Source organism: Leucopleurus acutus (genome assembly GCF_964270905.1).
Source record: "Leucopleurus acutus genome assembly, chromosome: 2".
In the NCBI taxonomy this organism is placed as follows: domain Eukaryota; kingdom Metazoa; phylum Chordata; class Mammalia; order Artiodactyla; family Delphinidae; genus Leucopleurus; species Leucopleurus acutus.
The window spans coordinates 176,793,712-176,807,624 of record NC_139143.1 but is presented as its reverse complement, the minus strand read 5'-3'; the positions used below and the strand labels follow the sequence as shown (position 1 = coordinate 176,807,624).

At 58.7% G+C, this 13,913-nt stretch overlaps 1 protein-coding gene across 1 annotated transcript in view; it reads right to left on the bottom strand.

The window, feature by feature from the left end:
- HSPG2 (heparan sulfate proteoglycan 2) overlaps nucleotides 1–13,913 on the bottom strand; it is a 101,574-nt gene that overhangs the window by 10,688 nt on the left and 76,973 nt on the right. The window contains exons 54-77 of the mRNA XM_082833616.1: nucleotides 13,692–13,827; nucleotides 13,443–13,594; nucleotides 12,173–12,308; nucleotides 11,885–12,036; nucleotides 11,375–11,513; nucleotides 11,132–11,283; nucleotides 10,405–10,540; nucleotides 10,136–10,287; nucleotides 9,797–9,935; nucleotides 9,031–9,182; nucleotides 8,669–8,816; nucleotides 7,482–7,633; nucleotides 6,919–7,060; nucleotides 6,438–6,589; nucleotides 5,910–6,051; nucleotides 5,644–5,784; nucleotides 5,178–5,312; nucleotides 4,744–4,925; nucleotides 4,051–4,246; nucleotides 3,621–3,800; nucleotides 3,050–3,310; nucleotides 1,420–1,624; nucleotides 781–878; nucleotides 94–360 (exon numbers count right to left, since the gene is read on the bottom strand). Of these exons, the coding sequence (XP_082689742.1) occupies nucleotides 94–360; nucleotides 781–878; nucleotides 1,420–1,624; nucleotides 3,050–3,310; nucleotides 3,621–3,800; nucleotides 4,051–4,246; nucleotides 4,744–4,925; nucleotides 5,178–5,312; nucleotides 5,644–5,784; nucleotides 5,910–6,051; nucleotides 6,438–6,589; nucleotides 6,919–7,060; nucleotides 7,482–7,633; nucleotides 8,669–8,816; nucleotides 9,031–9,182; nucleotides 9,797–9,935; nucleotides 10,136–10,287; nucleotides 10,405–10,540; nucleotides 11,132–11,283; nucleotides 11,375–11,513; nucleotides 11,885–12,036; nucleotides 12,173–12,308; nucleotides 13,443–13,594; nucleotides 13,692–13,827 (3,847 nt within the window). The remainder of the gene's footprint in view (nucleotides 1–93; nucleotides 361–780; nucleotides 879–1,419; nucleotides 1,625–3,049; nucleotides 3,311–3,620; nucleotides 3,801–4,050; nucleotides 4,247–4,743; nucleotides 4,926–5,177; nucleotides 5,313–5,643; nucleotides 5,785–5,909; nucleotides 6,052–6,437; nucleotides 6,590–6,918; nucleotides 7,061–7,481; nucleotides 7,634–8,668; nucleotides 8,817–9,030; nucleotides 9,183–9,796; nucleotides 9,936–10,135; nucleotides 10,288–10,404; nucleotides 10,541–11,131; nucleotides 11,284–11,374; nucleotides 11,514–11,884; nucleotides 12,037–12,172; nucleotides 12,309–13,442; nucleotides 13,595–13,691; nucleotides 13,828–13,913) is intronic.

Here is a 13,913-nt window from a genome sequence, read left to right as displayed (position 1 = left end):
AGGAAGGAGGAGTAGTGCAGGTAAGGCAGGAGATGGCGTGAGAGCAGCCCCTGCACGCTCCCCGGCCCTGCAGAGCTCCCTGCCAGCCTTCACCTTGCACGAGTAGCAGCACGTGGGACTGGGCGGTGCCTGCGGCGCTGGTGGCGGTGCAGCGGTACTGTCCTGCGTCAGCCAGCTCCACGTGGGCGATCCTGACGATGCCTCCGCTCTGCACGACGCCAGGCCGCAGGCGCCCTCCAACTTTGCTCCACGTCACCTGAGGCTTGGGGTCACCCAGGGCCAGGCACTCGAACTCCACGGCATGGCCGACCACCACGGTCTGCACGGAGGTCCGGATGTTGATGAGCACAGAGGGCAGAGCTGCGGGAGGATGGGGCAGAACAGAGTGAGGCCAGCCTGCTGCAGGCCTGGGCTCAGAGAGGCTGCAGGCTGCCCCCGAAAAGGTGAGCACTGGGGCCCGAGGCACTCAGCATTTCATTCACTTTTTCGTGCGTCCACTCATTAGCACGCTCACTTGTTCGCTCTTTGTTCATTCGTTTCACTCACTTGTGCACCGCAGTCATTTTCATTGGTTTGTCTGAGCGCTCCGCCCATCTCCCTTCTTCCCCCCTCCCTTGCAATATTTGTCAAGCCCCCTCACTCTGTGCTAGATGAAAGCAAGATACAATCGAATAATTCTCTTTATTTGTACACATTTAAGGGGTTTCTTGGGGAATATGGTCCCTGTGCACTTCACCTCTGTCCCCTGCTCTTAGCAGAAGCCTGAAGCCACCGTCCTACCTTGGACAACAAGCTGGGCACTGGCCTGGGCCTGTCCCCATGGTCCATGGGCCTGGCAAACATACGTCCCTTGGCAGCTCTGGTCTAAGTTCTGGATTCTGTAAAGAAAAAAATAATAAGACATCAGTGAATAAAAACAATTGGTGAGAATACTTTGCAGTTGTGTGGGAGTTAAAAGTCGTCAAGTATCAGCACACGATGTAAACTTCTAGTCTCCCCAAAACCATGGGAGGTAGGTAGGAAGTCAGAGTGAGTATCACCACACCCATTTTAGACCAAGACCTTGTGGTCTAGAGTTCCAGATCACACAGTTATCAAGTAGCAGAGCTGAGATCTGGGTCACATGTATATATCTGGCCTCAGAGCTTGTTCTCTTCCCTTTAACAATAATACAAACATGGGCCACTGATTACTGAAGGCCTTCCACATGCTAAGCACTGTGTTAAGTGCTTTAGGTTATCTCATTCTGGTCTCATATAACCCACTGTACAGCTGAGAACACTGAGGCTCAGGGAGGTGAAGTGACTTGCCCAAGGCCATTGTTTTATGCTAAGCCCAGTAGGATAGGTATTCTAACAGCCCCACAGGGTGCCTTGGGCTGGGATGCCCAAGTTCAGTCCTGCCCCTGCCCCCACTCACCGGAGCACCCCATCATGTATGCTGTGGCCGGGAGGCAGCTGACCCCCTTCTTTGATCCAGCGGAGTTGAGTGCCCAGGTCGCTGGGCACGACACAGTGGAACTCGACGCTGGCCCCTATGCTCTTGGTCTCCAGCTGAGGCGTGACCTGAACGGTGGGCGCGGATCCTACTGGGATGGGGGTGGCGGGGAGAGAGCCGGAGGGGCCTGTGGGGACAGGTAAGAGGTTGTGCGTGCGTGTGTGTGTGTGTGTGTGTGTGTGTGAGATATCCCCGATGCCCCTCCAGGACCCAGGAAACCCCCATCCTAACATTCAGGGGACGTTCCCCTGTTTGCCTCTCTGACCAGGGAAAAAAAGACCTTTCATTGGCAGATTCATTCATCTGCTCACTCGTGCAGTCATTCAATCAACACAAATAAGAGCCTGTGGAGTGCTGGGCTGTGCTTCCAGAAGCTCCTGGCCTTCGGGAGGGGGAGGGCAGCCCAAGGCGAGAGCGGGAGGGGTCGGCCTTGGAAAGATTCAGACACCTGAAGGAAGGAGAGCAAAGACTATTCTGGCTCTAATCTAAAATAGGAGAGGGGCTTCCCTGGTGGTGCAGTGGTTAAGAATCCGCCTGCCAAAGCAGGGGACACGGGTTCAGGCCCTGGTCCTGGAAGATCCCACATGCCGCGGAGCAACTAAGCCCGTGCGCCACAACTACTGAAGCCCGCGCGCCTAGAGCCCCTGCTCTGCAACAAGAGAGGCCGCCGCAAAGAGAAGCCCGTGCACCGTAATGAAGAGTAGCCCCGACTCGCTGCAACTAGAGAAAGCCCGTGTGCAGCAATGAAGACCCAACGCAGCCAAAAATAAATAAATAAATAAATTTAAAATAGGAGGATCCCAGGTGAAGGCACCTAATGTCCGGGTGTAGGGGACATATGGGAGGGTGGGTCAAATGCATACTACCACCATTTACCAAGTGCCTACTAGGTGCCACGGGCTCTACATATGTGTCCGTTTCTAAGTCAGCCTATGTGCTGGCATCGTCCTCTCTACTTTGCAGGATGAGGACAGTGAGGCTTGAGGTTCGCTGACTTGGCCAGGTTCACACAACTATCAAGTGATCGGGCTGTGCACTGAACCCAGGACCTGGGCTCACTTCAGTCCAGGCTCTTGAGGAGACCACGGAGATGTGGGATTCTCTGGAGATCCACTGAAACCCTGGGCATCCGGGGGTGGGTGCTGCCCTATCACACATTCATTGTTGTCACCGTCCAGCATTTATGCAGCCCATTCTGGGTGCTGTGGTGGACAAGCCCGGGGCTGCTGAGATGACTGGGTCCAGGCCCTGCCCTGAGCATCCTCTGTCTGGCAGGTGAGGCAGGCTGGGGTACTCATGTAAACATAGCCTCTGGCAGTATGAGGTCAATGCCAAGGGAGGGATGCAGCAGTGAGAGCTAGAGTTGCTGAGAACACAGTGACCAGGGTCTTCCTGGGGGAAAAGAAGGCGTTCCAGCTAGGGTAGTGGAGGGGGGTCTTCATGCCCCAGGTGGGGGTCCCCCGGCACCAGCTGAGGGGTAAGTGAAAGGCTCAGACAAGCGCCTGGAGGAAAGCTGACCCCATTCTACCCAGCCTGAGCTGGGGCTGCTCACCTCGGACCAGCACCTGGGCGAAGGCCTCAGCTGAGCCCACCTTGTTGGTGACCCGGCAGCGGTAGCGGCCTGAGTCCGCAGGGGCCGCAGGCTCAAGGAGCAGCATCTCATGCCTGGTGGTCGCCCTCCCAGGGAGGCTGCCGCCCACACGGCTCCACTGGAAGGTGAGTGGGGGCGTCCCATGAGCCAGGCACTGGAGCTGCACCGTCTCCCCTGCCTGCACCGACGTGTGCTCCGGGACTGTGGTGGCATACGGCGGGCCTGGGGTTGGAGACACAGAGGTCAGGGCGGCGGAGAGCAGAGGTCAGGATGGCAGCAGGTGCTGGGCCCTGGCGACTTGCCAAAGGACTAGGGAAGCTGAACGGGGAGCCCAGAGGACAGGGGATGAGGGAAGCCAAGGTCCCAGGAGGGGACGTGGGTTTTAGGTTAGGGCAGGCTCCAGAGCCTGAGGTGCATGTGACCCTCCAGGTAGGTTTCCTGGAGTTCTGCCCAGGGTGTGGCCTGGTTGGGGGGCTCAGACCTCCATGCAGTGTGGAGAGGGTAGCGCGAGGAGGGTGGACGAGGGCCTTACTCTCTACATGCAGGGCGATGGTGGCCTCAGCATGCCCGGCAGGGCTAGTGGCGTTGCAGATGTACTGGCCCGAGTCCTGCTGGGCTACCCGTGGGATGATTAGCGTGTCACCTTCCAGCTGGTGCTGCCATGGCAGCGGGGAGCGCAACTTGGACCAGTGGATGGTGGGCGTGGGGCTGCCTGTGGAGTGGAGCGGCAGAGGTTGGTGGGCTGCCCCAGGACTGGCTGGGGGTGGGATGGCCAGGAAGGGACCTGGGTCAGCTTGCTCCTTCATGGGGGGCACAAAGTGGGCACCTCAGCCATCACTGGGAGATTGCCAGCAGCAAAGCCCCCTTCCTGAGCATGACATCCTCTTCAGGTCTCTTGTGTCTAAATTCAGGCCCCAGGGCCCGCTGCTCTGCCTGCCCTGTGTGCCAGCCCCCGTCCACACCTGTGGCTGAGCAGCGCAGGGTGGCCGTGTGTCCAGCTTCCACAGTCAGCTCGGCTTCTTCTACCTGGACCTGGGGGGCCCCTGGGGCCACAGTGCCCGTGTCTACAATTACTTCCACTCGCTTCTGCGCTGTGCCCAGTGCATTCTGAGCTAGGCAGACGTAGATGCCTGCATCTGATGGTTTAGCTGACGAAATCTGGAAGAAGCAAGGATGTTGGTCATCAGGCCACTGAGGGGGGACCTTGGCATCAGCCCTCTGGCTTGGTTTCACCTCTTTCTTCTACCCGTCCCTTTGTTTTTAGCTTTCCTATTTGACTGGCTGCTTGAGGGCTCACACTCAAGATATCCCATTAGTCTATCCATCCACACATCCACCCCCCCATCTACCCGTCCATCCATCCATCCATCCATCCACCCACCCATCCACCCATCCATCCACCTACCCACCCAACCACCCACCCATCCACCTACCCACTCAACCACCCATACTTCTACCCATTCCTCCTTCCACCTTCCTTCTTTCTTCCTGACCATCTTCCAATCTAGCCATCATCCACCTATCCCATCCCTCCCTTTCTTCACCAATTCATCACCCATCTGTCCATCCACCACTCTCTCCTCCAGGCAACTGCTCGAGAACGGGCCGTGACTGGGCCTCAGATCCAGAGTTGAGACCCCCCCCCCCGACATCACCTGCAGCACCGTGTGGCTGTCCACGAGCCCAGGTGCCCGCTGCTCCAAGTTGGTGGGGGAACTGATCCGGGTCCAGCGAGCAGAAGGGCGGGGCTCCCCAGCACTGACACACTCCAGGGTGATGGCCTTTCCCACTTTCACCCTCACGGGGCTCTCGGGGAGCACAGACACTGTAGGGGGCCCTGCCCAGAGGAATGACACCACTGATACACATGCAGGGCTCTGCTGGTCATGTGCACTGTCACAGCCCCCTTACCAGTAACTGCCAGTGGGCACTAGTCTCCCCACTGCACCTATGTAGAGACCGAGGCTCAGAGAGGGAGAATGCCCAAGAGGGAGGCAGTGGCAGAGGCTGGATTTAAGCCTGGAGGTTCTGAGCTTGGAATCAGGGCTGGAAACATGAAGTCAGAGCCCACGGGGTTGAAGGCCCTCACCATGCACGCTGAGGTTCACGACACTCTGGGCCACACCATAGGCATTGGAGGCCACGCAGCGGTAGGCACCGTGGTTGCTGGGCCGGGTGCCCACGATGGTGATGATGGAGCCATTGGGGCTGATGTGGACATTGTCTGCGGGGTTGGCATCAAGGAGGGTGTGGTCAGTGAGGGTGTCCTCCTGCCTTGGCGCTGCCAGTAGGCAGACCAGTGCCCCATGGCCCCGACCCCTCCAGTCTGGGTGTATCCAGCTCACAGGGTCACACATGGTTGATAAACAAGTCCTTGGAGACTCCTGGGTCCAGCCCTCTCACCATCCAGATAGGGACACCAAGTCCCCAGAGGGGAAGGGCTTTACTCGGGGTCACACAGAAAGTTCGGTGCCATGGTCGGCTCCGCCCAGCCGCCAGTGTTGAGCCTCGTGCATTCACACCCACCTCCAGCCACCCCCCCCACCCCGGCTCACCCTCCAGCTCCTGGTTCCGAGTCTTCCACTCAAGGCTGATGGGGGCTGCCCCATCATGGATGAGGCACTTGAAGCTGGCATCTTGGCCCTGCCGCACGGTGCTGCTGGGCGGGTCGATAGAGATGACAGGGCTCCTAAGGCCTGGGGGAGGACGGAGGCAGAGGGCTGCGCTCAGCAGGGCTGGGTGGGCTCCCCGCCTCCCCTCCCCACTCCTCGGCCCCAGTGTCTCCCCGCCTCCCCCTGCCCGTAGCGTCTCCCTCACTCACGGTAGGAGGACCCTGCACTGGGCGGGACAGTGACCGTGAAGGAGGCCTCGTGCTCAGGGCCCGAGCTGCCAACCACACGGCACACGTATTCTCCGGAGTCGGCCTGGGAGACGTGGTGGAGCCGCAGCCGGGAGCCGTGGGTCTGTCGGAGTGAGGAGAGGGTGGCCATCGTGCCAGAGCACTCGGGACAGGGCAAGTACCCGAGCCCGGCTGTGCCAGTGCCCAAGAGTTCTCAGGAGCTCAGGGCTCCAGCTGGTGGAGATGAGGAAGCTTCATTCACAGAATCCTACAAGTCCACTCCATCCCCTTTTCAGAGGTAACTGCTGCAGGAAATGATTCAGCAGCAAAGCCAGGAGAAAGACCCAGGTCTCTCAATTCCCAGGCTGCTGAACTCCTCCCCGCCAAGTATTTTATCCCCTGGGGTCCCCAAGCATGCCAGGGTTTTTGTGAAGAAGGTTTGGGATGCAGACGGCAACTGCAGGTCAAAACTTGCCTGCCCTGAATTCTCCCCACCCCTAGCCCCTGTACCTGGTGCCGGGCGGGGAGGCTGCCCCCACGCTTATACCACGTGACCTGGGCATGTGCCTGCCCGGGTACCACGCAGTTCAGGTCCAGGGTTTGTCCTTCGGCCACATGGGAGGAGGAGGCCTCGATGTAGACGGGCTGGGCCAGTCCTGGGGCTGTGGGCACAATGGGTGGGTGAGAAAGGGGCGGCCCCGGGGGTGCAGGCAGAGACCTGAGGCGGTGGCACCGAGTGCCAGCTGGACCTCCTGGAGGTGCAGTGGCTTGAGAGGGACTGACATGGCTGAGCACCATTGACCTAAGAAGGGTCTCTGTCCCCTGGGGGCTGAGATGCCCTGGTGAGACCTTGGTTCCCAGTGGTTGGGGGAGGGGCTGGAGGACCTTCCTGGAGCCGAGGGCTAGAGCCCTGCTGGATAGCAGGGGGAGCAAGGCCAGGCAGGGGCCCCCAAGCCTGTGCCCAGAACCGCCCGCCGCTCCTGTCACTCACCAGGAATGGGGCCTGGGCTGGAGGCCTCGATTGTGACCAGGACAGAAGCCTCCAGAGTGCCTGAGCTGCTGGCCACTCGACAGGAGTATTCGCCAGAGTCAGCAGGGGACACCTGGTTCAGCCTCAGCAGGGGGCCGTGGACCTGGCCAGGGTGGGGCGAGAGTGGGGAGAGTGAGCCGGGGGGCTGGTGGCCAAGGCCGTCAGACGCCCCAGCCCTCTCATACCTGTACCCCAGGACTGTCATGCACCATTGCGGGCGCTGCCTCCTGCCCAAGGTGACCCCCTTTGACACTGGACGTTGTGAGGTATGTTTACTATTATGCTTTTCCTGGCAGGAGAAAGCCCAGTGTCTTGAGTAAGAGGTGTCCTTTTATAATTTGCACCAAGGTACTGGGCAGCCAGTGACGGCCCTACCATGCCCAGCCTGTTCTTGAACTCCTGAGTCCCAGTGATCTCCTGTTGCCACTTTCCTAAAGCCCCGGATGTTGGGGCCACCTTCCCTCCCGGGCAGGGGACGGGGTGGGGTGGGAATGCCCACATCCTGCTTTCTCCAGGCTCCATACCTGGTGCCGGGCGGGAAGGCTGCCCCCGCGCCTGTGCCATGTGACCTGGGCGTGGGCCTGGCCAGGCACCACGCATTTCAGATCCAGGGTCTGCCCTTCAGCCACGTGGGAGGAGGACGTCTCGATGAGGATGGGTGGGGCTCCACCCGGGGCTGGGGCACAGGAAGAAGTCAGTGAGCTGGGACTCCCTGTGTCCTCAGCCCCTGCCCCTGGGTGCCCAGACGGTCAGGCCAGAGGCCACAGGCAGACGGCCTTGATACCCCCCTTCCCATTCCCCTGAAGCCTGGAGCAGCTGGGCTAGCCTGGCACCTCATTCTCCCAGCCCAGCCCCAGACAATGGTCCCACCATCCTCTGTGGTCCTGGCACCACTGGCGGCCAGGGCTCAGGGCCAGGCAGCTCCACACAGATCACTAACGTTTCCCAGACTTGAGTAGTACAGGGCTAAGAACCCAGACTCTGGGGCCAGACTGCCTGGGTTCAAAACTCAGCCCTGCCATTTATTAGTCGTGTGACCCTGGGAAAGCTACTTCACCTCTCCATGCCTCAGTTTCCCCAACTGTAAAACAGAACAATCATACCTACTTCAAAGGGTTATTGTGACGGTGAAATGAGTTAATATGTGTAAAAATACCAGGGCCCAGCACCTGGTAAGTGCACATCACGTTCATTACTTAGCAATTCAGGTACTATTATCATGACGTCTGCTACGGCCATGTGCTCCCTGTGCTATTAACTCCTTTACACTTTCAATTGATTCACTTAAGAAAACCCTTAAACACACAGCCCCATCATAGGCAATGATTTCCATGCAATCATGACAGGTTTGACGTGTTGATGTTTTTTCCCTAACATTATCACTATTAATATAAAAAAATATTTAATCAGGGCACCACCTAAAATCACCCTCTCAGATCCCAGAGGTGCAATTCCAGCCTTTAAGGAACTCGTGTAATTGCTGCAAGAGCTCTACTAGCCCCACTTTACAGATGAGGAAAGTGACACACCGAGAGGAATCCCTCGTGTAACGTTTAAGAGTGTGGACAGAGGAGCCGGGACTCACGCCCACACGAGCCGGACTCCACAGCCCGTGCTCTCGGGCCCTAGGGATGAAGCCCACTTGACCTGGCTCTCGAGGCCTCCTTTCTTCCCTCCTCCTGCTTCCCAGCCCCACTGTAGGGATCCTCACCAGGGACGAGAACAGCGCCAGAGCCAGAAGCCTCGATGGTGACCAGGACTGAGGTCTCCAGGGGGCCAGAGCTGCTCACCACGCGGCACACGTACTCGCCCGAGTCAGCCGGGGATACCTGGTGCAGCCGCAGCCGTGAGCCGTGGGCCTGAGCAGGGACAGGACGGGAGAGGAGCAGAAGGAGATGGCACTTGGAATCCTTGAAGGCTGGGGCCAGGGTCCCACCTCTGACGCAGGCAGGCACTGCACCCCACAGGGGATCCCAGGCCCTCCTTCCCGGGCAGAGCTTGGGGGACAGGCCCCTAGCCAGGGCCCGCACATCCAGCAGCCCTCCCACTATGTCCTGCCCCCAACTCCCATACCTGGTGGTGAGTGGGGAGGCTGCCCCCGCGCTTGTACCACGTGATCTGGGCATGGGCCTGTCCAGGGACCACGCAGTTCAGATCCAGGGTCTGCCCTTCGGCCACGTGTGAAGATGACGACTCGATTCTGATGGGCGTGGCCCCGCCAGGGACTGGGCGCACAGAAAGAGCAAGTCGGGGCTTTGGTCATGGTCAGATTTGGGAACACCTGGGTTGGTGGGAGCCTCAACTGGAGAAGCCTCCACCCTCCCAAGGTAGTAAGAATAGCTAACACTTATTAAGCACTTACAGTATGCCAGCACTGTTCTAAGTACGTTACGTGCATTAACTCACTTAGTCCTCACAAAATTCACATACTTTCTGCGATGATGGAAATGTTCTATCATCCGCACTGTTCAATGCAGTGGCAACCAGCTATGTGCGGTTACTGAGCACTTTGTTTTTGAAATGTGAGGATGTGAATTTAGAATTTTAACTAATTTTAATGACCATGCATGGCTAGTGGCCACCGTATCGGACAGCTCTCTGAGGATGGAATGATCGACATCCCCACTTCACTGATGAGGGTACGGAAGCTGAGAGGGGAGAGTCACTCCCTCAAGGTCCCTAGTGGTGCAGGCAGGATGTGAACCCTGGCATCCTTCTGCTGAGCCCTCGTCCTGCACCACCACCCTCGTCTGAGGGCTCTGACTACAGGGCCTTTCCTCCCTGGGAAACACTGGTACCTGCGTCTCCCAGTCCCTTCCTGGGTCTTCATCGGACTCACCAGAGGGGCTGCCGGTGCTGGGGGAGACTGAGACCACGATGGAGGCCTCCTGGGCATCGATGTTGTTGTTAGCCCGGCACACGTACTCGCCTGAATCCGCCACGGACATCTGGTGCAGCCGCAGACGGGAGCCGTGAGCCTAGGGGTGTGGATAAGGAAGAAGGGAGTCAAGGGGTTGAGGGGTCACTGGCTGGCTCAGGCCTCCTCCATCAGACTGGCTGAGGCTACCCTCTGTCTACCCAGGGCAGGAGGGAGGACTGCCAGCTAATGCTTCGGGTTCTTTGCCCATGGGGGGCTGTCCCTGAACTGCCCACCCCACTGCCAGGCTCTACTCTGTACCTGGTGTCGAGTGGGAAGGCTGCCCCCACGCTTGTACCACGTGATGGTGGCCTGGGGCTGCCCGGTGACCACGCAGTTCAGATCCAAGGTCTGCCCTTCAACCACCGTGGGGGACGAGGACTCGATCCTGATTGGTGGGGAGACACTGGGCACTGGGGACAGAGAGGAATGCACCACATGGCCGGAGTCAGACAAGAGTGACAGTGCCAGGCACCTCGCTGCCTCCCCCGCACCCGCTTGCCTAGACCCCCTGCCCTAGGAGTTCTCACTGTGGGAGGAGCCGCTGCCCTGGATGGTGACGATGAGCGAGGTCTCCTGGGAGCCGGCACCGTTGCTGACATGACACACGTACTCGCCCGAGTCCGCGGGCGTCACCTGGGGGATCCGCAGCCGGGAGCCCACAATCTGAGGGGGAGCAGGTGTCAGGGGGTGTGGGCAGCACCTCCATGTTTCAGGTGCTGCCGCTGCTGCTTCCCCCGGACTCCGGGAGCCTCACTGCCTTGTCTGGGGTAGCCTCCACCCTGGCCTCCTTCAGAACTCCCTTGGTGGCCTTCCCAAGGCTCTGGGCTGGGTGGACAGTGTCTCCAGCCTTTGGACTATTCTCACCCGTCACCCCTGCAGAAAGTCCATTGAGGCCCTCCCCGGTGACGCCTATTACAGCGCTGTCACATGGCATGTCTGCCTAGTCCTTTAGCCTGTGAGCTCCCTGAGGGCAGGCAGTGGTCTCATTCCATTTGAATCCTTAGTGCCAGGACCAGGACTTGGCCTGGAGCAGGTTCTCAGGGAAATGTAGTGAGTGAGTGAAGTACAGGATCCAGCTGAGGTCAGTGGGACTTATCTCCATATCCTCAGCACTAGCCCAGGGCCTGTCCAGCAAGAACACTCAATGTTTGTTGAATGACTGAATGAGCACAAACAGGCTGTTGACAGCTCTTCCTGATTCCCATCAGGGCCGGTGACCCCAGCTTTTGCCCTCCCTGCCTGCTGGTTCCATACCTGGTGCCGGCTGGGTAGGCTGCCTCCACGCTTATACCAGGTGATGGTGTGGGGGGCTTGACTGGCCACCAGGCAATTGAGGTCCAGCGTATGTCCGTTGGCCAGGGAGGCTGAGGATGACTCAATGCGGACGGGGTACACCACACTCTGGGCTGGGAGGGCGAGATGGAAGGCAGGGTGTGGGAGCCACTGACGGTGGAGGGGCCCTCCCAGCCCATTTGTTATGACCCCTGAGACACTCACAGTGGGAGGGGCCGAGGCGCTGCTGGATGGTGACGAGGACGGAGGCTTCCTGGGTGCCCGAGCTGCTGACCACGCGGCACACGTACTCCCCGGAGTCAGCTGGAGTCACCTGGGGCAGCCGCAGCCTTGAGCCATGTACCTGGGAGGGGAGGCAGGTTCACAGCCAGGCTCCCACCCCCTTCCCTGGTACCCATCCCAGCCAGACCCGGCCAGATGGAACTTTAGGGCTGGGGCAGAAGCTCTTCCAGGGAGAACCACCATTCATGACCCTTCAATTCCCTTGCCCGAGGGTTGGGACTAGGTCCAGCGGGAAGAAGTGGGGGACCGGCACTTGCCACCTATGGGGCAGGTGAGGTGGACAGTGTGAGCCCATTTGGCAGATGAGAACACTGAGGATCAGGGAAGTCAAAGGACTGGCCAGGCAAGGGGCAAAGCAGTGTCCAAAGTCAAAGCTCCTTACTCCGCAGTCTCGAGGGTCCTTCAGGCCCCCCTTAGCACCCCACCTCCTACCTGGTGCCGGGCAGGGAGGCTGCTCCCGCGCTTGTGCCATGTGACCTGGGCATGGGCCTGCCCAGAAACCAGGCAGTTCAGATCCAAGGTCTGCCCTTCAGCCACGTGTGAGGAGGACGACTCGATCCGGACTGGAGGGGTGACCCCCAGCGCTGGGGACAAAGAGCAGAGGGTCAATCCCCAGCTGGGAGGAGAGGGGGAGGGGAGGGTGTGAGTGAAGGTAGGGACTGCTGGTCTCTGGGGTCCTGCCACTGCTGGAGTGGGAAGCCTCCCCCCAGCACCACTCACCAGGCACGGAGTCTGCAGACTCAATGGTGACCAGGACGGAGGCTTCCAGGGGCACTGAGCCACCCACCACGCGGCACACATACTCGCCTGAGTCGGCTGGGGACACCTGGTAGAGTCTCAGCAGTGAGCCATGGGTCTGGCCAGAATGAAGGTGAGGTCAGAAGGGGCCCTCTTAGGACCCCTGCACCTATAACCTGCAGCCCTGCCTCACTCTGAGCCTGAGAACTGGCTCTTAGTTCTGTCCTGCTCAGGGGTAAAGCGGGTATTTTGTCCCAGGAGTGAGGGGTGGCCCGGAGGAGCCATGGGGAACTGGGCAAACACTAATACCACACTCCATCCATTCTTACACACTTAAAAAAAAAAAAAAAGGATGGAGAAGATAACCTGCATATTATTTTAATTTTATTTTTTATTATTATTATTTGGCCACACTGTGTGGCCTGCGGGATCCCAGCTACCCAACCAGGGACCGAACCCGGGCCCTTGGCAGTGAAAGCATGGAGTCCTAACCACTGGACTGCCAGGGAATTCCCTAGACATACTTTTTAAAGTCTCTGAAATCAAGATGCATCTCACAGTGAATTACAATTACAAATGGCAGTTTTTTCGTTTCTCCTTAGAGGCACATAAAACCATGGTGCATCCTGCAATCAGTGGCATCCTAAATTCTATAAAATATATCAATAATAACAGCTAACGATGGGACTTCCCTGGTGCTCCAGTGATTAACACTCCGTGCTCCCAATGCAGGGAGCCCAGGTTTGATCCCTGGTCAGGGAACTAGATCCTGCATGCCACAACTAAGATCCCGCATGCCGCAACTAAAGATCCTGCACACCGCAACTAAGACCCAGCGCAGCCAAATGAATAAATATTTTAAAAAATAGCTAACTATATGACAGTAGTAACAGCTCATAGCACTTTCTATGAGCCAGAGCTCTGAGCACTTTGCATATAAATTAATTCATTTCATCCTTAAGATAATTCTGTAAGGGAGGTACTATTATTACCATTTTACAGATGCTGAAAATATGGTACAGGGAGATTAAGTAATTTGCTGAAGGTCACAAGCGAGGAAGTGGTGGAAGCAGCAGTCACACCTAGGCTGGCTGGTCCTAGAGGCTGGGACCATTGCCCCACACACCTGTGCAATGGGGTCCTAGGCCTCCCCGTCTCAGAGGAGCCTCCAACCCACCCTACCCTTGACCTCCACTCCCCAGTGGCCTCCCTCTTGTTCCCTTCTTGGCCTGTCCATCCTCCGGTCCTGTACCTGGTGCCGGGCGGGAAGGCTGCCCCCGCGCTTGTGCCATGTGACCTGGGCGTGGGCCTGCCTGGGCACCACGCAGTTCAGATCCAGGGTCTGCCCTTCGGCCACATGAGAGGAGGAGGGTTCAATGCGGATGGACTGGGTGCCACCAGGAGCTGGGGGAGAAGACGGTCACTGGTCAGTCCAGTTCTCTGCAGCTTCCCCCGCCTTACCCCTTTCTCTGTCCAAGCGCAGCCTGCAAGTCCCACTCACGGTAGGCGAAGTTGGCTCCCTGGGTCCTGGTTACCGTGACTGTGATGGAGGCCTCCACACCACTGCTGGCCCGGCAAACATACTCGCCTGCGTCAGCTGGTGAGGCCTGGAAGATGTACAGGCGGGAGCCGCGGACCTGGACAGCCATGGGCAGGGGTGTGAGAGGGGGGCTTCTCAGAGCTCAGCAGGTGGGTACCCCCACCCTGTTCCTCCGAGCTGGGA